The sequence below is a fragment of the Saccostrea echinata genome, unplaced genomic scaffold, assembly GCF_033153115.1.
Source record: "Saccostrea echinata isolate AGI-Se365-2 ecotype Australia unplaced genomic scaffold, CSIRO_AGI_Sech_v1 ptg000009l, whole genome shotgun sequence".
Taxonomy (NCBI): Eukaryota; Metazoa; Mollusca; class Bivalvia; order Ostreida; family Ostreidae; genus Saccostrea; species Saccostrea echinata.
Window position 1 is genome coordinate 13980730 of NW_026889758.1, and position 24670 is coordinate 14005399.

At 35.2% G+C, this 24670-nt stretch overlaps 2 protein-coding genes across 2 annotated transcripts in view; one reads left to right on the forward strand and one right to left on the reverse strand.

The window, feature by feature from the left end:
- LOC133181828 (vesicle transport through interaction with t-SNAREs homolog 1B-like) overlaps positions 1 to 24670 on the reverse strand; it is a 206400-nt gene that overhangs the window by 94981 nt on the left and 86749 nt on the right. The gene's annotated exons all lie outside the window — the stretch shown is intronic.
- LOC133183995 (probable helicase senataxin) overlaps positions 1 to 24670 on the forward strand; it is a 63592-nt gene that overhangs the window by 14895 nt on the left and 24027 nt on the right. The window contains exons 10-18 of the mRNA XM_061318869.1: positions 328 to 2447; positions 2618 to 2774; positions 10596 to 10732; positions 13622 to 13742; positions 14652 to 14882; positions 17601 to 17710; positions 18631 to 18780; positions 20068 to 20220; positions 21184 to 21289. Of these exons, the coding sequence (XP_061174853.1) occupies positions 328 to 2447; positions 2618 to 2774; positions 10596 to 10732; positions 13622 to 13742; positions 14652 to 14882; positions 17601 to 17710; positions 18631 to 18780; positions 20068 to 20220; positions 21184 to 21289 (3285 nt within the window). The remainder of the gene's footprint in view (positions 1 to 327; positions 2448 to 2617; positions 2775 to 10595; positions 10733 to 13621; positions 13743 to 14651; positions 14883 to 17600; positions 17711 to 18630; positions 18781 to 20067; positions 20221 to 21183; positions 21290 to 24670) is intronic.

The window sequence follows — 24670 nt, forward strand, 5'->3', positions numbered from 1 at the left end:
AGCAGGTCCATTGCCAAGAAACTATAAAAAGCCTATCTGAACCAACTTGCCTGGATGATGCATAAAGGGACGAACACTCTCAAACTTGCTTCAGATGCTGGATTTGACTTGCACATTTTCTGGATGAGTGACTACCTCAAAGTTTTTAGATAAGTCCATTCCCAAGTAACTGCAAGCCCTTTCAGACCAAAATTGCATAAATGTTGCATCTAGGGATGCACACTACTATATTATTAGTTTAGTGTGGTACTTTGCCTTACTTAAAGATAACATTCGTTGAGGTGATCTTTGTAATCTCTGATTACCTAATGTTTTTTTTTTTTCCAGGTGAGACTGCATCCAGATATGCAGACAATGTGGGTGATGTCCATTTTCAGACACACAAGGAGAATGAAAGAAAAGACACCTTAAAAGATAGTTCTTATAAATCCTATTTAGTAGACAATAAATTAAGTGACTCATTTACAAAAAACAACAATCACAAGTCCAGATTAAGTAATAAGGAAAGTCAGCAGAGTTCTAGTTTGAAAGATAAAAGTAGTTCAGTTATGATTTCAAATAATGAAGATTTAAAATCCAGTAAAAACAATTTTGAAAAAACATATGCAAAAGACAAGAATAATTCAAGAGAATTTAGTTCAAGTAACATGGATAGTGTAAGAAGATCCAGTGCAAAGGATAGTTCATCAAAATATAATTCAAGAGACAAAGACAGTACCTCAAGACCAAGTTATAAAGATAAGAATTGTTCAAAAGATAGAGGTAGGTCAGCATTTCACATTTCAAAGGAGTGTTCAGTAAAATCTGTTTCAAAGGAGAGTGGTAATTCAAAAAGAGAAGATTCTAAGAGTAAGGATACTAAAGAGAGATCTCATTCAAAAAACAGTGAAAGCTTAGGAAAATCTAGTTCAAAAGACAAAGAATGTCTGAGAACATCTCATTTAAAACAAAGTAATAGTGCAGGGAAATCCAGTTCAAAACATATGAATAATTCAGAAAGATCATCTAGTTCAAAAAGCAAGGATAGTTCAGGAAAATCTAGCTCAAAAGACAGGGATAGTTCAAAAGATAAGGATAGTTCCAGATCAAAGCATGGTTCAGGGAGATCTCACTCGAAAGATGAGGAAAGTTCTAAAAAATTAAATTCAGATTATTCAGAAAGTTCAGGAAAATCAAATTCAAAAGATCAGGATAATGGTCTTAGAAAAACTTGTTCAAAAGACAGAGATACTTCAAGAAGATCCAGCTCAAGAGAAAAAGATAGTTCATCCAGTTTATGGCATGGGTCAGAAAGACATCTCTCAAAAAACAATACTTCATTGGAAACTGCAGAAGAAAATTTTAATTCTGGAAAATTTCATTCAAAAGATAAGTATAGTTTAAAATCAAGTAAAAAAGACAAGGATAATATAAGAGATAAACATAGATCCAGTATATCAAGCTCTAAACATAGCTCCAGGATATCAAGCTCAAAGCAGAGTTCAGGAGGATCTCATTTAAAAGACAAGAATGGAAAATCCACTTTGGAAGAAAAAGACATAAAGAGATCCAGTTCAAAAGAATACTATACTTCAATTACATTAGATGCAAGGGAAGTGGATGGGAGAAATGTACAAAAACACATAAATCTGGGAGGAAATGGAAAAGAGAATTCTTCTAGTAGCAGTTCTAGGAACTCTTCTTTATTAGAGTCCATTGATATCCCAATAGAAGATACTGGTAATTATAATAGAAAGCAAAAATTCAAAAATTTAAATTCTGAACACAATGAAGTAGAAAATAATTTGGCAGAGAAGAAAGTTTCAGACGTTTTAAAATTACATCCAACCACTACTACCTTTCACGAGGGCAAAGGATTGGAGACAAATGTTGGGGCTGATGCTCTGACATCACCTAATGGTTCTTCTGCTCCAGGGATGGTAGAGGATGTTGGATGTGTACAGCAGACTGACAAGGAGGAGGAAGAGGAAGATGTGAAACTGGGAAAATTAGCAAAAGCAGCTGCCATTGAAAAACTCATCTCCTCACAGGAAATGGAGGAAGATGGATCCAATGTTATCATTATTGATGATGATGATCTTGATGATGATGTTGGTGAAGAGAAAAAGATGGAAACATCTACTAAGAAGAAGCCAAATTTTGTGAAGGTTGTATCAGGCATTAAATCCATCCTCAACAAAGAATTCCGTACATTTTTTGCTGATAAAAATGATGAGAGTGCCAGAAGAGGTCAGTGTGTTAAGTTCAGACTTGCATCAGACCATGCTTCACTGCGCACCCAGAAGTATGTAAACTCCCTCATCCAGAAGAAAAAGGGGGGAGTTCAGCCAGCACAGAGTAATATACATCAGCTAGTAAGTGGTCAACAACTTACACATAGTGAGGGCTGTAGGACAGCAGAGAAACAACAGGGACCCTGTAGTGTCCAGAAAAATATTCCTAGAAAAGTAAGTGTGTGGTAATTTGTCAGATATATACCCTTACCAACTGCTGCCTAGGATCTGTCTGCTAATGATACTATTGTTTAAAGTTAACATAATTAGATACAATATGTAAGACTGCAAAAGTAACACTAAGATATATACTTTAACTGTATTCATTGGTTGGTACCCTGTAGCTTCAAGCAGTATCCAGCATGGACTCGGCTTGTGTGGCTACCCAAAACAGACAGGTCAAGGTCAATGGAAGTAGGTCAGCTGGGGTAGAAAGTGACCACTGCTCCCAGTTCTTCAAACACCTTTTAAAGTGGAATCCTGCCTGGTTTGCTGAAGCAGGTAAATTACATAAAGAGAATATTGTGTGTAAAAGTACAATATGTTCATAAACTGAATATGGTGTGTTGATTTTAAAGATTGTGATGTTTTCTGAATGTGTTTTTGTTATTTTTCAGTATTTATTTTTGTCACTCTAGATTTCTATCGAATTTTAAGATTCATCATTGTAAGTCCTGTAAAAGTTAAGTTGGTTAGTTATTTATTTTACCTCCGAGGGAACCACTTGGAATTCATTTAATACAATGTACATTGACGCTTATTTAAAGCAAAAATTGAGATGTGTTCGCACATTTTTCTTAGAAAGGATTTTCAGAATTTTAATCTACTTTAATATTGTTATTAAAAAAATATGAGGTTTATATGGTCTACTAATCAAGTAGTGCAGTTATTTAAAGTATTAATACCAGCTTTCTACCTGCCAAAACAGAAGGCACTCCCCCAGAAGATTAAATGAGATTTAAGCTGTTTGGAAGCTATAAATTTGGAATGAAATTATCATTAAGCAATTGAATTTAATTTAAATTTCTATTAACCTTTCCAACTGTATTACCAATATCAAAACTGAACATATCAAAACTCAACATACAGTTAAGTTATGTATTTTTATGGGATAAAATTTTCGAGGTGTGAGGAAAAAATTTGGGTTTGTGGGATTTGTTTTTAGCTCACCTGAGCTGAAAGCTCAAGTGAGCTTTTCTGATCACCCGTTGTCCGTCGTCCGTCCGTCCGTCTGTCCGTCCGTCTGTAAACTTTTTACATTTTCGACTTCTTCTCAAGAACCACTGGACCAATTTTAACCAAACTTGGTACAAAGCATCCTTGGGTGAAGGGGAGTTTAAATTGTTAAAATGAAGGGCCAAGTCCCCTTCAAAGGGGAGATAATCAAGAAAATACAAAAATATGGTGGGGTCATTAAAAAATCTTCTTCTCAAGAACCACTGGGCCAGAAAAGCTGAAACTTATGTGGAAGCATCCTGGGGTAGTGTAGATTCTAAATTGTTCAAATCATGACCCCCCCCCCCCCCCCCCCCCCCGGGGATAGGGCGGGGCCACAATAGGGAATCCAAGTTTTACATTGAAATATGTAGTAAAAATCTTTAAAAATCTTCTTCTCAAGAACCACGGGGCCAGAAAAGCTGAAACTTATGTGGAAGCATCCCGGGGTAGATTCTCATTGTTCAAATCATGACCCCTGGTGGTAGGGCTGGGCCACAATAAGTACTGGGGGGGGGAGGGGTGGAGAAATCAGGTGAAAAACAGCAAGGCCGAGGTTACTCAGGTGAGTGCTGTGGCCCATGGGCCTCTTGTTGTAGATGAAGAATTGTTGCGTAGTTATATGTATATGGAATTTTACATTTCATGGTGGACATACCTTAAAAACAGCAAAAATAAAATCTCAATGAAAATAAGTGATTTCACAGTATCTGTGAATGGACAGTAAATGCTTACATCTGCAAGCAGAAATTAAAGCTTATCTGAGCCATCTTGTTTTTTGACAATACAAAGACTAAAGCTTTGTTCTGAGCTGGCTTATCAGGCGGGTATTGTCAAGATGTATACAATAAGTGTTTTTTTCCCCCCTTATATAACTGGTACCAATAAACAGTACCATTTCTAGTGCTAAAATTCATGAATTTTTAGGTCACCTGAGTCACTCAGGTGACCTATTGCTATCCGTTTTTGTCCGTCGTGCGTCGTGCGTTAACATTTAAACATTTTCAGCTTCTTCTCTGAAACCTCTCAACCAATTCAACCATTTTTGGCATATAGCATCTATGAGTGAAGGGGGACAAAAATTATGAATTTCATGGTCCCTGCCCCCCTGGGGCCTGAGGGGTGGGGCTAAAACCACCAAAATTAATGCAATCTTAAAAAATCTTCTTCTTTACTCCTGGACATCAAACAGTCAAACTGTTGGCATGATTGTAATAAGCATTGAGCCCTCTACCAAAATTTTGAAATTCATAGCCCCAGGGTCAGGGGTTCTGGTGCTAGGGCGGGGTTATATAGATCATATAGTGAAAGTGCATTATTTCTTTGAAAATCTTCTTCTCTGCTCCTGTGTATTAAATAAACTAAGTACATAGTTATGTTGAGCAAGACTGCCTCTTCCAAAATTGTGAATTTCATGGCTCCTGGGTCAGGGGTTCTGGTGTTAGGGTGGGGCTCTATTGATTATATAGTGAAAATGCATTAAATCTTTGAAAATCTTCTTCTCTGCTCCTGGGTATTAAATAAACTAAGTACATAGTTATGATGAGCTTGGCTGCCTCTTCCAAAATTGTAAATTTCATGGCCCCTGGGTCAGGGGTTCTGGTGTTAGGGCGGGACTCTATTGATTATATAGTGAAAATGCATTACCGGTAAATATTTGAAAATCTTCTTCTCTGCTTCTGGGTATTAGATAAACTAATTAAGTACATAGTTATGATGAGCTTGGCTGCCTCATCCAAATTTCTGAATTCCATGGCCCCTGGGTCAGGGGTTCTGGTGTTAGGGCGGGGCTCTATTGATTGTATAGTGAAAATGCATTAAATCTTTGAAAATCTTCTTCTCTGCTTCTGGGTATTAGATAAACTAACTAAGTACATAGTTATGGTGAGCTTGGCTGCCTCTTCCAAAATTTTGAATTTCATGACCCCAGGGTCATGGGTTCTGCTGTTAGGGTGTGGTTCTATTGATTATATAGTGAAAATGCATTAAATCTTTGAAAATCTTCTTCTCTGCTTCTGGGTATTAAATAAACTAACTAAGTACATAGTTATGATGCGCATGGCTGCCTCTTCCAGAATTGTGAATTTCATGGCCCCAGGATCAGGGGTTCTGGTGTTAGTGTGGGGCTCTATTGATTATATAGTGAAAATGCATCAATTCTTTAAAAATCTTCTTCTCTGCTCCTTGGTATTATTTAAACAAAGGAAGTGCATGGTTATGATAAGCAAGAATACCTCTTCCAAAATTGTGAAATTCATGTCCCCAGGGTCAGGGGTTCTGGTGAAAGGGGGGGGGGGGCTCTATTGATTATACAGTGAAAATTCATAATTTCTTTCAGAATATTTTTTCTATTCCTGGTTATAAAGCAAAGAAACAAATGTATAGTTATGATGAGCAAGGATGGTTTTACAAAATTTTTAAAACTTGTGGTCCCAGGGTTTCTGTTGTGTCTATGGGGGGGGGGGGGGGGTATTGATAATATAGTGAAAATGGGTGAATTCTTTGAAAATCTTCAACTACATATAATTGCATAGTTATTATGATGAGGGTACCTCTTCCAAATTTGTAAATTTCCTGACCCTAGGTCATGGGTTCTGGTGTTAGGGTAGGGCTATGTTAAATAGTGAAAATGCATTATTTCTTTGAAGATCTTCTCTGCTCCTGGGCATATTGGAGGCAAACAGAGTAAAATGTTTTAATAAGCAAGGGTATTTTTACCAGAATTTTGAACATCTGGACCATTTAGTCAAGTGTTCTGGTCCTGGCCAGGGCTCTATTAATTTGTATTCTACTGAGTGAAGTTATTCCCCTTTGCCATTCACCTTTGATAATTAATCACTGTAGATAATGTATTTGAAAGGTTAATAGAATAAGAGAATTATGCAAGAACATTTATTGTATAATACAAAAAGTACTTTCTTAGTCTAAATGATCAGGTAGACTTGGAAATAATACATGAATAAAAATGAAACAAAAATAACTTATCTTTTTAAATGTTCTTCAAAGGCCAAGTGAGGTCAATGTGAGAAGTTAAAGACATTTTGTTACAAGTCTGCATGGTAATAGTGATAAATAGGGGACAGATAGATAGATACTAGAACAATTATTTTCTTGATCTTAATTGTACTATTTTTCTTGCTTTTTTCCAACAAAGCTTCATTTATCAGTTTATGGATCCTCTAAATTGTTGTACTCAGGTGACCGTTAAGGCCCTTGGGCCTCTTGTTTTCAATTTTGAGACTAAAAATTTAGCCGCTGATCCAGGATTTTTTTCCAGGGGGATCCACCTCAGTGGAAAAAAAATTCCAACCCAGAAAATATCCTGACAAGCATATAAAAAAAAAACTCCTTTCTGAAATGCATCAAACCCAGAAAATTTCCTGACAGGCCAAAAAAAAAAAGGGTAAAATTCCTTATCCAAACGTGAAAAAACCTATTTCGTGATGGTGGTGGTGGGGTCCATGTTTTCCAGGGGGGGGGGGGTCCAAAGTCATTTTTGATTTGCTTTAGTATATATTTTAAATAACTCTGCAAATTCTGGACCTCCACCCCACCCCCCTCTAGATCATGCATGAAATTCTGAATTCAACTACCAAGGAACAGACTACAATGACATCATAATTCTTTTCAAATGAAATGGTGTATGAGTTGACCATGAAACATTTTAAATGAATTAACTAAATGTAATCGAAAGTACAGTTCAGTCATATCATGGTGGGACACATGTTGTATGTTTGTTGTTTAACATCCCTCGAGAGAATTTTTCACTCATATGGAGACACCACCACTTGCCAGTGGAGAGCTGCAAATTTTGACCTATGCTCTGCACTGAGGGCCATTGAGCAGTGAGGGATCTTTTTTTGTGCCAGCACCTACTGCAACACGGGACCTCGGTTTATACAGTCTCATCGGAAGGACCAGTCTCCACATCCCACAGTGGGATTCGAACCCGTGACGTAAGGATCAACTCCTTACTCCACGACCTTAGAGCAGACGTTCTACCACTGCGCCACATTGGCGACGGGACAATTGTTGTAGACGGTCTAGTATCTTACATTTCTGACAAAGGACATTAATATGTCAAACAACGAATACTTGTTATTTATTGTTTAAAACATGGATTAACAGGTAATGTGAAATAAATTTCATTTGTTGTCTGACATGACAGAAAATTCCGCTTTGTTCTATTTCAGTGATATTTTTCCCAATTGAATCGTTAGCGGAAACATTCCCAATGGTTAGAAAAAAAAATTCACATCAAGAATTTCAGAATTGAAGGATATATCATGGTTTAAAGTGCAATTTTTTGCTAGATATATTGTGTCAACCTCTACTAAAATTTGAAGAGCAGCAAGTTCCACTGTGCTTTGTAATTAAAAAAAAGTGCATAAATGATCCAGTTTAAAAAATCTCAAATATGTGATCAAGGAAAAACTCATGTTATACCAGTTGCAATAAAAATTCTTACTGATATTACCCTTTAGGTCTGGTGTTTTACTAAATGATAAATTATAAAAATAATAGAAAAAATAATGTGTAACCCTAGACATTTTGTTGTAAAAGCATGTACATCACTGATTGTTACTTTGACAGGTTCTTAAGTCAATAATACTGTAGATTCCTGAATATACAAGAGGAAGTGTTTGTTACATAATTTTGCAAGAAAAAAAAATCGAGATCTGTAAAGTCTTCTAATGGATTTATGTTCTCACAATTTGTCTAAGATTATTTCTAGATTATTTTAAAGTACTCACATAAAATAGGAATCTACAGTAACAATATTTATCTGCATATTTTAGTCTTATTTAGTATAGAAAAGTTTAAATATTTATTTCAGATAAAGCTAGAGGTATAATCTATTTTTAGTATGCTAATCATGCACCAAACATTCTGCACTTATCACTACTTACCCTTATACATCACATTTTGTTTAGAAATATTTTTGCATGACCTGCATTGAAGTTGGTGGTGGGATGGGGTTATTATTAAAAAATCACTGTCATTGTCTGTCTTTCCATCTGTCTGCCTGTATCTCAGATGGTATCAAAACCAAACTTGAACATGTTGTGATTTATGATGAGTTTAATGCTTCCCATGGATGCTGTATCTGACCTACATTTGATGTTTTCTGGTTTAGTTCAGTATTGATGTCAATTCTGTCTCTACTATTATGGTAGGGGAAAAATATGATGTATATGCTGATGCTTACTCTGATGCATGCTCCATATGCTGTTTCTGACCTACATTTTATGCGTGAGTGACTCTGGTTGAGATCAGTCTTGAAATCTGTTCACAAGTGATATACCGTATAATGGGTATTTTCTGCGGTTGGAAATTTTTGTGATTTAACCCCTAAAAGATAGAAAATTAATTTCTGCGTTTTCAATTTCTGCGGTTGCATTATACCGCAAAAAAGTATTTACTGGGTATGATCACCAATCTCCAAGAATTATCAGATAGCTGCCATGTTGACGTTTTATAAATTCATTGAGACGTATTGATCAAAGTTGCATGAGAACTGGTATTTAAGCTTAACTAAACTACTATCTTATTTCAGTTGGTCTTTGTAAAATTATGTTGAGTCCCAATTGAAATGAATTATTGCAGTATCGATCCACCCAAACAACAATAAAAAATCTTTATTCTACATTGTAACAAACAATTTATGCGATCTATTAAAATATTTTATTATATAGATAATTAATGCATCCAAGCCATATTCTAAAAAATACACTTATAGTTAATTGCCATCAAAATTAATCTGGTGTTTATATTTTAAGCTCAAACAAACAGTTGCATAATCAAGTAACCTAAAGTTGACCGTGTACAATCACAGGTGCCATGTGCATTGAGGCGTAACTAATCCTGTCAGTCATCTGCATTGTGTGAAATTCACGAGACAATCAAGCCACTTTGTGTATACAAGCAGTAATTATGGTCTCCAGATAAAACACAAGATTGAAAAAAATGTTAAAGAAAGAAAGAAAAGCTACTATGTGTTGTTTGCAGCTATTGGAGTTTGGACTATTAATTGCGATATCTCTTCTAGTCATTTACATGTACATGTATATCCGTATAAAATAAAGAAGTAGGTACAAGAAAAGATGTTTTTGTATAAACTTATTAAATTAATATTATTTACAGCAACGTTTTAATTCAATATGTTTTGGAAAAATCCTGATATCTAAAATCTTTCGAATTTCGATGACACCCGAATTTTCTCGCTAATGAGGACATTTATGCACCACTTATCATACTTGCATGTATGAAATATATATCTGAAGAAATATTGAAAAATATTTTGCGATTGTAATTTTTGCGGATTTGTCCTATCCGCAAAATTCCGCAAAAAATGGACAACCGCAGAAAATACCAGTTATATGGTATGAATCAATCTTGCTTGTTTGGTGAATCCATATTGTTTTCATTCCTGACCATTACATCTTTGTTGAAAGGTGTCCAATGATGGATGTATTTGTCTGTTATGAAAGATCTATATTTTTTTTGAATTTACCTGCTTTGATGTTGAGCACTTTTCCTTCAAAAACTCATGACTTTTTGCTTTAATGTTAGCAAATGAACATTTGTGCAAGGAAATGCCATCTGCATGCATTTACATCAGAGGTGCCTTAAAAGTGCTTGGCCCTTTCAGTAACATTGATTAGATTTATAAAAAGATTTTAGGGAAATAATATTCAAGGGGAAATAATTTAGAGAAAGTCAATAAGGAAAAAAAGAGAAAAGAATGGCATGGCTCTGGAAGATCAGGCTTCATGGTCTCTTGCTGTCATGGTTATGAGTTTTACAAGACTTTAATTGGTCACTGCATGGGGCTTTTTATAGAATTGAAAATACATGTATTTACTGCCACTTGGTAAAAATGTAATGCATGTTTGTTTCAGCATGTTCATTGATTGCAAATTTAATATTCATGAAGGAAGGGTGGGTATGAGAAAATAATGAGCAAACTTAATGTACCGATACATATAACCTGCATTTCTTTAAGATTATAAATAGGTGTTCAAGTACATCCTAGAAAAAAACAGTTTTTGCAAGATGCATGATTAATTGGATGTTTATATAGGGTAATTAATCTTGGTATTTCAGAAGACAAGACTCGTAGACATTGTTTTGAGCCCCCACCTGTGTCAGGCGTAGTGTTCCCTATTCCAGAGAAATTTGACAACTACAAAGATTATGTAGACATATTTATCCCTCATCTGCTGCAGGAGGCATGGGAACAGGTAGGATGTGTTTATATGACCAGATCACTGCAGGAGGCATGGTAACAGGTAGAATGTGTTTATACAACCAGATCACTGCAGGGGACATGGGAACAGGTAGGATGTGTTTATATGACCAGATCACTGCAGGAGGCATGAAAACAGGTGGGATGTGTTTATACAACCAGATCACTGCAGGAGGCATGGGAACAGGTAGGATGTGTTTATACAACCAGATCACTGCAGGGGACATGGGAACAGGTGGGATGTGTTTATATGACCAGATCACTGCAGGAGGCATGGGAACAGGTGGGATGTGTTTATATGACCAGATCACTGCAGGAGGCATGGGAACAGGTAGGATGTGTATATATGACCAGATCACTGCAGGAGGCATGGGAACAGGTAGGATGTGTATATATGACCAGATCACTGCAGGAGGCATGAAAACAGGTGGGATGTGTTTATACAACCAGATCACTGTGGGAGGCATGGGAACAGGTAGGATATGTTTATATGACCAGATCACTGCAGGAGGCATGGGAACAGGTAGGATGTGTATATATGACCAGATCACTGCAGGAGGCATGGGAACAGGTGGGATGTGTTTATATGACCAGATCACTGCAGGAGGCATGAAAACAGGTAGAATGTGTTTATACAACCAGATCAGTGCAGGAGGCATGGGAACAGGTAGGATGTATTTATACGACCAGATCACTGCAGGAGGCAAGGGAACAGGTAGGATGTGTTTATATGACCAGATCACTGCAGGAGGCGTGAAAACAGGTGGGATGTGTTTATACAACCAGATCACTGCAGGAGGCATGGGAACAGGTAGGATGTGTTTATACAACCAGATCACTGCAGGAGGCATGGGAACAGGTAGGATGTGTTTATATGACCAGATCACTGCAGGAGGCATGGGAACAGGTAGGATGTGTTTATATGACCAGATCACTGCAGGAGGCATGGGAACAGGTAGGATGTGTTTATATGACCAGATCACTGAAGGAGGCATGAAAACAGGTGGGATGTGTTATATGACCAGATCACTGCAGGAGGCATGGGAACAAGTAGGATGTGTTTATATGACCAGATCACTGCAGGAGGCATGGGAACAGGTAGGATGTGTTTATATGACCAGATCACTGCAGGAGACATGGGAACAGGTAGGATGTGTTTATATGACCAGATCACTGCAGGAGGCATGAAAACAGGTGGGATGTGTTTATATGACCAGATCACTGCAGGAGGCATGGGAACAGGTATGATGTGTTTATATGACCAGATCACTGCAGGAGGCATGAAAACAGGTGGGATGTGTTTATACAACCAGATCACTGCGGGAGGCATGGGAACAGGTGGGATGTGTTTATATGACCAGATCACTGCAGGAGGCATGAAAACAGGTGGGATGTGTTTATACAACCAGATCACTGCAGGAGGCATGGGAACAGGTAGGATGTGTTTATATGACCAGATCACTGCAGGAGGCATGGGAACAGGTAGGATGTGTTTATATGACCAGATCACTGCAGGAGGCATGAAAACAGGTGGGATGTGTTTATACAACCAGATCACTGCGGGAGGCATGGGAACAGGTGGGATGTGTTTATATGACCAGATCACTGCAGGAGGCATGAAAACAGGTAGGATGTGTTTATACAACCAGATCACTGCAGGAGGCATGGGAACAGGTAGGATGTGTTTATATGACCAGATCACTGTAGGAGGCATTGGAACTGGTAGGATATTTAAATGACCAGATTTACTGCAGGAGGCATGGGAACAGGTAGGATGTGTTTCTATGACCAGATTTAATTTAGGAGGCATGGGAACAGGTAGGATGTGTTTCTATGACCAGATTTAATTTAGGAGGCATGGGAACAGGTAGAATGTGTTTATACAACCAGATCACTGCAGGAGGCATGGGAACAGGTAGGATGTGTTTCTATGACCAGATTTAATGCAGGAGGCATGGGAACAGGTAGGATTTGTTTCTATGACCAGATTTACTTCAGGAGGCATGGGAACAGGTAGGATTTGTTTCTATGACCAGATTTAATTTAGGAGGCATGGGAACAGGTAGGATGTGTTTCTATGACCAGATTTACTTCAGGAGGCATGGGAACAGGTAGGATTTGTTTCTATGACCAGATTTACTTCAGGAGGCATGGGAACAGGTAGGATAGGATTATATGACCAAATCACTGCTGGAGGAAGGAAACAGGTGTGGAATAGGTTCACCACTTGAGTACACTCAGAGAGGAATTAAATGCAATTCTGAGCTTTGGTATTATGACATTTTTAATAATTTGGAATGTATGACCCATTCCTCTTTAAACAAAAAACTACATTTCTACCTGTATGTCTGTAAAATTGAAGACTATTAGTTTTGAGTAATGACATTTGTTATTTAATGTTGTTCGCTGCAGAAGGAATACAGAATAATAATGGTGATAACAGAACCTCTTCTTTTTCTAATGACAAAATTTTGACCATTGCTTTGGTCTATGAGATAATGCTTCAAATATTAACTATGTCTCCTGCCTTTACACACAAGTTCAATAAAGATTAGTATGAGCTTTTAAGAATGCCAAGATTATAGATTAATACTTGCATAGACTGAAGAAAAAGTTTGAGGTCTGTATTATCTTTTTGTTGGAGGTCAATATTACCCAGTGTTGATCTTTATAAACACACGCTGAACATTCTTAAAAATTCATGTCCACAATATAAATATAGAGGATTTTATTTAAAGTTTGTTAACCAAAAAAACCTCATTATTTATAAGGAACCTTCAAATGATTTTTGGCAATACATGTAAGTCATATATGTCACGTAAATCCCATGAGGATCAAAATTTGAGGATTTAACTTGTTCGTATGATCTTAACCTGTATTTTAGTCTTATCAAAGCTGGAAGACATGGAAGAACCGGAATTCTTATCCACAAATTGGAGCTGTTTATTCATCAGTTGAAAAAAGTAATGCAACCAGTAATGCATTTGAAAGATACACATGGTATAGTAAGTATTCTTACATCCATCATCAGTGACCTAGTGAAAACTTCAGGTCAATTAGACAAAGTCAGGGTCACATCATCAGCCACCTAGTGACAAACTTCAGGTCAATTAGAAAAGGTTAAAATCATGTCATCAATGACCTTGTGAAAAACTTAGGTCAATAAGACAAACTCAAGATGACATCATTAGCCACCTAGTGACAAGCTTCTGATCAATAAGACAAAATCAAGATCACATCATCATTCAACTAGTGACAACCTCCAGGTCAGTAAGACAAGTTCAGTGTCACATCATCAGTCACCTAGTAACAACCTCCAGGACAATTAGATAAGTTCAAGGTCTTTTTCATCTCTGACCTAGTGACAACCTCCAGGTCAATTAGACAAAGTCAATGTCACACCATCAGTCACTGAGTGACAACATCCAGGTCAAGAAGACAAGTTCAAGGTCACATCATCAGTCACTAAGTGACAACCTCCAGTTCAATTAGACAAGTTCAAGGCCACTTCATCAGTCATCTAGTGACAACCTGCAGGTCAATTAGACAAGTTCAAAATCACATCGTCAGTCACCGTTTGACAACCTCAAGGTCAATGAATTAAGTTCAAGGTCACATCATCAGTCACCTATTGACAACCTCCAGGTCAGTTAGACAAAGTCAAGGTTACATCATCAGTCACCAAGTGACAATCTTGTACCACTTATTTTAAGTAACCAACATTGAAATGAAGACTTCAGAAATTGAAGCAATAAGATACTGTAATCCAGCTTTTGTATGTGTGCGAGAAATATACACTGTACCTAAATTGTGAATAATTTATTTTGTTAATTTGTCATACTTCAAGCTCTAAATATTACTGATATTTGACAATTTGAGTACAGGTAATACATACTTGACCATTTGCTTTACAGGTATAATTACAAAACAGATGTACGAAACAATGAGAAAAAATGACCAGTTGGGTGACAAATTTCTTGTTATCATAAAAGACTATGGCCATTACCTGAAAAGCAAGGAAAGGAAAATGGATGAAAAATTGTACCAGCCAAATTATTGGGACCAGATTGGATACATAGAAAAAATCCAGCCCCATACCCACCCAGAGAAAGTGAAACAGACCCTTAATACATTCAAAGTTTTAGGTTGGTTTAGTTTATTTAACAGATAAATAGAGGATATTAAATGTTTTGTTGTTGGATATAGAATTTAATTCATGAGTGGGACAGGATTTTTATACGCCCGTCTTTAGACGGGATGTATTATGTTATGGCGTTCATGTCCGTCTGTCCGTCTGTTAGCTTTTATCGTGTCCGGCTCATAACTTTAATACTATTAGGCCTAGGATTATCAAATTTTGTCAGCTGATACTTCTTGGGTAGAAGGTGTGTCGCACATTGAAAGTAGGTCGCTCTGACCTTTAATTAAGATGCTCTGGCCAAAAATGGAAAAATCCTGTCCGGCTCATAACTAGAAAACTATAAGACTTAGAATTATCAAAGTTGGTCAATTTATGCATCTTAGGTAGAAGGTGTGTCGCGACAAATTTCAAGGTCACTGTGACCTTTAATTTAAGTGAAATTTAAAAAAAAAAAATATTTTATACTATTACATTACACAATCCCCAAAAATACAAGAGTGTTGCAGTATCCTTATTAAAAAAATGTTAAATCAAGAAAATACTTATTTTTTTCATAATATACTTTACAGCAGTCTATAACAAATGTAATGTTACAAGGAAAAATTCCACCTCTCCCATGGGTGTAATTATCAAGCACTGGTCAAGAAGAATTTGATAACAGAAAATTGCATGTCAAATTAGAGAGAAATTAATGAGTTTAGTGTGAGGAGCTAACTGGTAGAGCATCTCTGATCTAGCAGGTGTTATCTATATCTCTTGGGAACTGGGCAAAAAGAATCAGCTGTGTTGGATTAAATAGTTGGCTAGCCCAACTTTTAAAATGAATTTGGTGAAAAGTAATTAAAACTTATTTGATATTGTATAACAAATTATAATTTAAATAATATAATTATTATATAATATAATTAAAACTAATTATACTCGGGATTGCAGCTTAAAACCAGTCTGACATTAAGTCTAAAAAAAATCAAGTATTTAAAAAAAAATGTTTTTAATTATGGTAGATAGTCCCTACAAATCTAAGAGTAAATTGCAGGAACCTTATTAAAAACGTTGCATCAAGATTACACAAGTTTTTTGTTTCTTTTTATAAATCTTTGTAACAAATTTTTAAAAAAAATCTTTGTTTTCAAATTTAATTTCAGAGTGACATAAATATGCATTTTTATTGCACTACAAAGCAGATAGTATATATAGATCCATTCATCCATTGGGATTAATGAGTGGACATGCATCCATGCAGTTAAAGATTAATTAATGAGTTCAGTGTAGGGAGGCTAGCTGTCTCAATCATTTCTGTTAGATGATCTCTGATCAAGCAGCTGTTATCTGTATCTTTTGGGAATTAGACAGAAGAACTGCTGGTCAGTTTATAGCATATGTCATTTGATGGCCAGCCTTTTATTTTTAATATTAATTTGATATAGATTAAGTTGTTAAGACAAAATTGATATTGTTTAATATGATATTTTTATTTAATATTTTGAAAATATCAACTAATTCAGAGCATCATGTCTCTCAAATCTGAAAGCTGGGGGGGGGGGGGGGGGGGGGGGGGGACAGATGGACATTTGTCAAGCTCTAACACAACCAGTTGAGGATCTATAATGTAATATTTGTTATAATTAATGCCTACATCACAGGAGATGTATAAACAAATATTAAAAGGAATGGAAAAATCATTGAAATCCTTGTATCAAGGTTTACATGATTTTCTTGTACTCTAAACTGTTTATGACAATTGAACAATATTTGACGGGCGTATCATGCTGTGGCGGGGCACTTTATTTGATATTTTCACAAGTGTGAAGCAAAAGTCTTTCACACTATGCCAAAATATCACTTTGATATTGTTTCACATTGTGCCAAAATGTCACTATGATATTCTTTCATACTGTGACAAAATACAGTTGAACTTCGATATCTGGAACACTGATATCTCAAATACCATGGATATGTCTAAGTGATTTGGAAACCACAACTACTTATTCTTTAAGTATTTTACCCTATCTCGAATCTTCGGATATGTTAAAGTTTTTTCTCTGTCCATCAAGTTTGAGATAACGAGGTTTGACTGTACTATGGAATCATTAAATTTCTTGGTGGCTCAATATTCCTGGAATTCATGGGTACCCTGTATCAATGAATTCACATCCTCAACAAATTAATGATTTGGGTTTAGAGTAATCTTTCCTTTTGTAGATATAAGTGAATATATGGAATTACATTCTTTTGAACCTGTTAAATTTAGGCAATCCTTGAAAATTGGCCCCCATGAATTTTAATGATTCCACAGTATCAGTTTTATTCAATTTACCTGTATTGATGTATATTAAGACAGAAATTGAGAAGGGGCTCTTTTTTCATATTTTTCTGAACAAAAGATCAAAGATAATAAAAGCTAGGTACATCATAGAATGCCAGGTTGAAGGTTACAATCAGAGTACATAGATCACAGGTCAATTGGATGGGGAGATTGTATAGCACAAATATTTCTCTTTTTTTCAAGGCTATAACTGTAGAATCGTTGATTTTTCAAGTATCTTCATGTTTAATGTTAAGAATTTTACGTAGCCTTTGGCATTTAAGCTTACCGTAGTTTGGGGTCATTATAAATGGTTTAATTACATATTTATCTGTCGGAAACAGTCATATGGCATAAGCTAGCATTATAGCCCTTTAACCTCCTACTTGATATTTTTATTATGTTTCATTGTTTCAGGAACTGATCCTTCCGCACGGCAGAATGGTGCTATTGTCCTGTGTCTAACTATCCTCAGTCGACGACGCCCACTTTTCAAACACCTGTTGGATAAACTATCTTTCATACAGGTAATTAATCCAAATCATTTAAATGCAAGAGGTAAACTTTGTAATAGATATATTGATATTAATGTATTAAGGACAGATGATACGAACCAAAAAATGGATGTCTGGATAGGTATACATTTTTGGACCTATTTTGATTTTGAATGATGCAAATGGTAAATTTCTAAATTATTAAGAAATTGTAAACTTTTTTTGATGTTCAAAATTCTACTTTTCTGCAATCATCCTTATTAATCTATACAATTTTTTGTCACTTTAAATCCCATTATGTGAAACTTCGAATGAAAAATTAAAAACTATGTGGTTAAACTTATTCATTTTACTTACATAAACATGATTTACATGTAAATTGTTATTTTCAGGATATTTGATAAAAGTTTGTTTGTATCATCTGTCCTTAAAAGTATTTTTAAATTTCTTGGGTGGCAGCAAGGTCGTTTACTGGAAAATAGGATATTTTCTCCATTAGCATCTTATGATAACTAGAAACAAAGTGAATGTTTTGGAGAATATAAGTAATTATAATTATAGTTTGGATTAAAGTGATTGAAATAATCACTTACTTAAATTACTTAGTTTCTCATTTAGCTTCTCATTTTTACTCTTGAATGGCTATTGAAGAGAAATTCTACCAGCAGGGTTTAGTTTCATTATATGTATATATTGGCCATCTTTAAAAAATTGTTTGACTGCCTATCCAGACCGACTGGCTAAAAATGGCCCAGCTCAAAACTTTTTAACCTCCAGGAAACAATTATTTTTTTATGCGTTCCGGAAAATAGATTTTAAAATTTCAGCATTGATGTTGAAATTTTCTCAGAAAAAAAAATTTCCCACCTACCTACCAACCCAATTTTTTCATCCTGAGTCGGGAGTGAGACAACAAACCTTATTTTAAAGTTGGCCTTATATTTTTTTTTCAGCCTTTGGCTTCTTTGGTAACCACTGTGCGTCAGTTTAATGCTGTCAGCAGTCTTCCCAAAAGTCCACTATGTCAGCACATCCTGTCCCCTGGGCAGAAGGAAGTGTTTTACCAAAATGTTACAGTTGCTGAACCTGAGAAGCAGTCTCTAGTAAATTCTTTTATTTCTGTTATATCTCTGATATGCTTCATAATGATAAGTGGAGTAGAATTTTTTTAAAGATTTAATCTTAAAAAACCTAGATCCTAAAGATCCTTAAAACCACACTCCACATTTTTATGAATAAATTATTTTGATTAAAGTTCAGTCAGTTAAATCAGTTTGAATATAAGTTTTTCATCCTATACTGAAAGATTTTCTCCCGTGCTTTTGATTTTCTTTGAATTTACGTTTGGTTACCATGTTATAATATTATACTTTCATGTAAATTAGTTGAATCTGATTCGTCGAGAAACATTTGTTAAAAAACACTATTACCCGCTGAATAATGAAGCCACGCCCACCAGCGTAGCAACAGTTAACATTGCTTGACGACGGGTATTATTCAAAAAAATATTGACTGCGCAGAATTCATGCGCGCAAGGTTACTGTAATATGTATTTGTATAAAACATTCAGTATAATATAATAAATACTGCATGTAGTTGAGTGTAACATTGAAAATTTTAACCCCTCGAAAACCATTGTCAACCTCGGCTGCGCCTCGGTTGACAATGGTTTTCTTGGGGTGAAAATTTTCAATGTTACACTCAACTACATGCAGTATTTATATTTATATAATATTCTCTGGTTACCATGTTATCATATTCACTGGTTACCATGTTATCATATTCTCTGGTTACCATGCTATCGAGGCTATCCTTTCCGTTGGTCATCATGTTATCTTATCCTTAGGTTGTGATGTTATCCTTTCTTTTGGCTGCCATGTTGTCATGTCCTTTAGTTGCCATGTTATCCTATTCTTAGGTTGTCATGTTTTCCTATCCTTAGGTTGACATGTTATGCTATCCTTTGGTTGCCATGTTATCCTATCCTTAGGTTGCCATGTTATTCTATTCTTTGGTTACCATGTTATCCTATCCTTAGGTTGCCATATTATCCTATCCTTTGGTTGTCATGTTATCCTATCCTTTGGTTAACATGTTATCCTATCCTTAGGTTGCCTTGTTATCCTATCCTTTGGTTAACATGTTATCCTATCCTTTGGTTAACATGTTATCCTATCCTTTGGTTAACATGTTATCCTATCCTTTGGTTAACATGTTATCCTATCTTTTGGTTACCAGGTTATCTAATCCTTTGGCTGTAATACATACTGATATATTTTTATAATCTGATTTAGGATCTGTTCATCAGTCCTTGAGAAAAAAATAATGACAATCATGTGTTCCATGATATGTTTTATTCAAGATTCTCTAACTGAAGTGTTATGTTGTAGAAGCAGTACAACGATTCCCAGCGTCTGGCCATATGTACAGCATCAAAGATGATATTACAGGATTCACAGGTGCCTAAGATCGGTCTCCTTCAAGGTCCCCCAGGCACAGGCAAAAGTCTCACTGTCGTCGGCATTGTAGAAAAATTTTTACAGGTATTTATATCACAATATAAACACATCCTAATTTTCATCTTTTTTCTATTAACTTGATGAAATTAGAATGTGGTGTTTGAAATACTGTTGAAGGAGTTGACCTTTGCCATAACATTATAACTGAACACAGAGTAGAAATAGAATTATTATTTTGATACCACCTAATATGTTGGCTATGATTTTTTCTTTTGAATAAATGGATAATTTTCAGACATTTTTTTTTCTCATTTGTTTGTTATAGCAAGGAAAAATTTATTTTTTCTTTGACATTTAACCATTGTTATTAATACATCTTATTACTGCAAAATCGCTTAATTTCAAAGGGGGGGGGGCATTTTTTTATGACTGGAGAAAAAGTAATGGTTTGTTGGAATATGATTTTGTGGAAGAATTGTTCAGTGTATATGTACTTGTAAAATTTCTTGGAGGATAGAATTTGTTAATTGGTCTTTTCATACCATAAAAACAAAGAAAATTAATCTCCCCACAAAAATTAGTGATTTCACAAAATAGAGATACATATTTTAGAGAATTCAAACCTTACCAGACTTAGTGTCTTGGATCTTACAAATCCTGATTTTGCCTCTATAAACTTCAAATGAGAACTGGTTTTTCAATTTGTTGTACATGTATGAGACAGTGCTTTTTTTTCTTAACACTCAGGAAGAAAATACATCATGTTTTGTGGTTGTCACCCAGACATGCCATTGCTTACACACACATTAACAATTTATTAAAAAAATAAAATTTAAGATACATATATAGTTTATCGTATAAATAGAAAAGATGATGATATCTTTATGTATAAAACTTCATTGATGTACCTCAAGCGGTTTTAATTTCATGGCACTTGTCCACAAGCTTTTTGATAACCCCTAGTACATTCCTTTCTGTATCTAATTTATGAAATGGATATCTTTAAACTAAGGATTGTGTTCTGTATTAAATAATTTCTTCCTGCAGCTTTGTGGGTCCCATTTGCGGATTTGTCTCTGTGCTCCATCCAATAATGCTGTAGATCTTCTAATAAAACGTTTGGATGACCACAAAAAAGAAAAAAGAAACACAGGTCTGTCACTATAGATCTCATATATATTAGTGTATTTGGATTGTTACATTCATAAGTTGTTTTGCCTAAGTTGTTGCTGTACATTTTGTAACCTTGTAAAAAGTTAGTAGAACTTTTATAAATAATTATACATGTATGTTGATATAGTAATGTGTTTTTGTACAATCAATTTATTGTAAAGCTTAATCCATTAAATTTTGATTATAATTATATGGCCCCCTGCAGAATAGGAATCACTCTGTCAGTTAATCTGTTTTTGCCTGTCAGTCCATTAGTTTTGTTCATATCTGAAACCAGCATTCATAGATATGAAAGCTTGTCAAGACCTTAAACCTCATAAAAATAAAAGCTTGTCAAGACCTTGAACCTCATAGCTATGAAAGCTTGTCAAGACCTTGAACCTCGTAGCTATGAAAGCTTGTCAAGACCTTGAACCTCATAGATATGAAAGCTTGTCAAGACCTTGAACCTCATAGATATAAAAGCTTGTCAAGACCTTGAACCTCATAGATATGAAAGCTTGTCAAGACCTTGAACCTCATAGATATAAAAGTTTGTCAAGACCTTGAACCTCATAGGTATGAAAGCTTGTCAAGACCTTGAATCTCATAGATATGAAAGGTTGTCAAGACTTGAACCTCATAGATATAAAAGCTTGTCAAGACCTTAAACCTCATAAAAATAAAAGCTTGTCAAGACCTTAAACCTCATAAAAATAAAAGCTTGTCAAGACCTTGAACCTCATAGATATGAAAGCTTGTCAAGACCTTGAACCTCACAGATATAAAAACTTGACAAGACCTTGAATCTCATAGATATGAAAGCTTGTCAAGACCTTGAACCTCATAGATATAAAAGCTTGTCAAGACCTTAAACCTCATAAAAATAAAAGCTTGTCAAGACCTTAAACCTCATAAAAATAAAAGCTTGTCAAGACCTTGAACCTCATAGATATAAAAGCTTGTCAAGACCTTGAACCAATGCCATTGGCATGACTTGAAGATCACTGGAGGAAAACTATTAAGGGAAAGGGTGTGTTGCAACCCAAAAAATGAACTACTTCTTATATTTTCTATGTGTGATTTATTTTTTCCTTTGCCCAGCCTTGCTTGTATTTTATTAAAAGGACAGCTCCTAATATGTATGTAGGTGCTTTTCACTGATACAGTGAAAACTGTGTGTGAATCCAACACCTATGTAATCTGTGAATTCCCACCCTTATTATACCCCACGCATAAAGTTGCGTGAGGTATAATGTTTTGACCCGTCCGTCAGTCAGTCAGTCCGTCAGTCTTGTTTTTTTGTCAGCGCAACTCCTCATAAACCGCTGCACAGAATTTCGTCAAACTTTGCAGATATTTAGGACACAATGTGTAGATTTGCATATTACCTGGAAATTCCGATTCCTTTATTTTTTCTGGGAATTTCGGCACTTTTCAACTTAGATTTTTGGCCATATCTTGAATATAGGGGACACTTCTAGTATACCGGTCCCTAAATATGGCACTAAAATAGGTGCCGTCGAAGGCGGTGTACAATATAATATGATCGCGTGAGCGTTCACAAAATCGATAAAAAAAGGCCACAAATCGCAAAATTGAGCCAAAAATCATGTTCTTTGTGAAAAATTGGGTTTAAGGGAGTATGGTACTGACAAGTCCTAATTTCGGAGTAATTAAAACTCTAAAACATCCACATAAAATGAAAGAAGTACCTTTATATATTTCATAAAATATTATAAGAAAAGGTTCTAGTGAGTAAATCAAAAATTATGACGCACTAAAATAAGGGGGGTAACTCTGTATGATAAAGTGATATTTTTATAACCAATTTTTAAAAAATTGAGAACAACAATAAAAACAATATAAAAATATTTTTTTGAAAAAGATGTCATCCACAATATTGAAATTTTAATTTTAAAACAAAATAGTGCAAGAAAAAAGCCAGAAAGACAAATTAATTTTGATTCATTTATATCATGACAATTTATTGGGAAAATAGGTTCATGTATATGTACAACGTATTTTTTAATAATGAAAGAATAATTAAAAGTTTGATATCTTATGCTATATTTATAGTGATTTGCTTGCTTTACAAATTGCTAATAAAAAATTATAATGTTAGTGTGTAGTTTTGGAGTAATGTGCTCCCGAATTTCCTGACCCGAATTTCCTCTGCTCAAAAAGCTGTTATAAAATGTTAAAATAATGAGATTGCAATTTATTTACTTGCTTATAGTTTCTAACTCTCCTGATTTAGTCGTTTTAAACTCAAATTTTTATTATAGTTATTATTTTTCTCTTGTGACACGGCGGGCAATGCTTTTCACCAGATTTTTGCCGAACAATCCGAAAATCTTCCGATTTCCCCGTTTGGTTTTGTACATTATCAAGTACACGTCACTTCCAGTTTGCAACTCGTACACAAAATGCCGAATCGGAATCAAAGTTGAAAGTAGACTTGGAGGAGGTGTTTACAATTATCTATGAATTGTTTTGAACAAAACAAAAAAAAAAAAAAATAGAATTTAAAACTCCGGCTTATAATTTCTAACTTTTAGTGGAACGGATGAAATAAAGTGAATTGACGAAGACAGAATGCTCGAGGCTTATTGTACATTCTTTCTATGTCTCCATGTTTAATTTTAAATAATAATAAATCTTTGTCTTGAATGAATATTTTCCATCTTCAGCAATATTGAAAGATTAGATATGATTCAGTAACTATTAACTAACCAGCTATTAAACCCAGGTCCGTAGAATGCGGGGGGTGGGGGTGGGGGTTCTGAGTAAAGTATATCGTTCTAGTAAATTTTCCCTTAGATGCTAGTCTCCAATGTCGAGCACTAGCAAATTCCAGGATTTGGATAGTGAAATTAGGTGTTTTTTTTTATATTTGCTTGTCAGATTTTTGAGAAATATTGCCCCCCTTTTTTTGGTCTTTTTTTCCTTTATCAGATTTTTTGGGGGAAGTTGCCCCCCCCCCCCTTTTTGAAATTGTTGCTACAAGTCTGACTAAACCATCATACATGCTGTTGAAGCTAGGGAAAATAGTGACACCACCACAATATACTACACTGTACTTTGCTATGCATGTGTACAATATGGTGTAGAGCAATATTTGACAAAATCAGATAAAATTTTAAGAGCTAAAACCACAAAGTACAAAAATAGTCCTTGACTAAAATAGATGAACTTATGTTTTATAATTTGAAGGGTTTTAAACTATTTATCTTAAATATCTTTTTCTAGTTTTCTTTTTATGGTTAAAATAACCTTTGTTTCTCTAACAATAAGTTTACAAGTCAAGCAGTAGGCTTGTAGCAACGGTTTCAAAAGTTGGGGAGGGGGCACCTTCCCCCAAAAAAATCTGTCAAGCAAA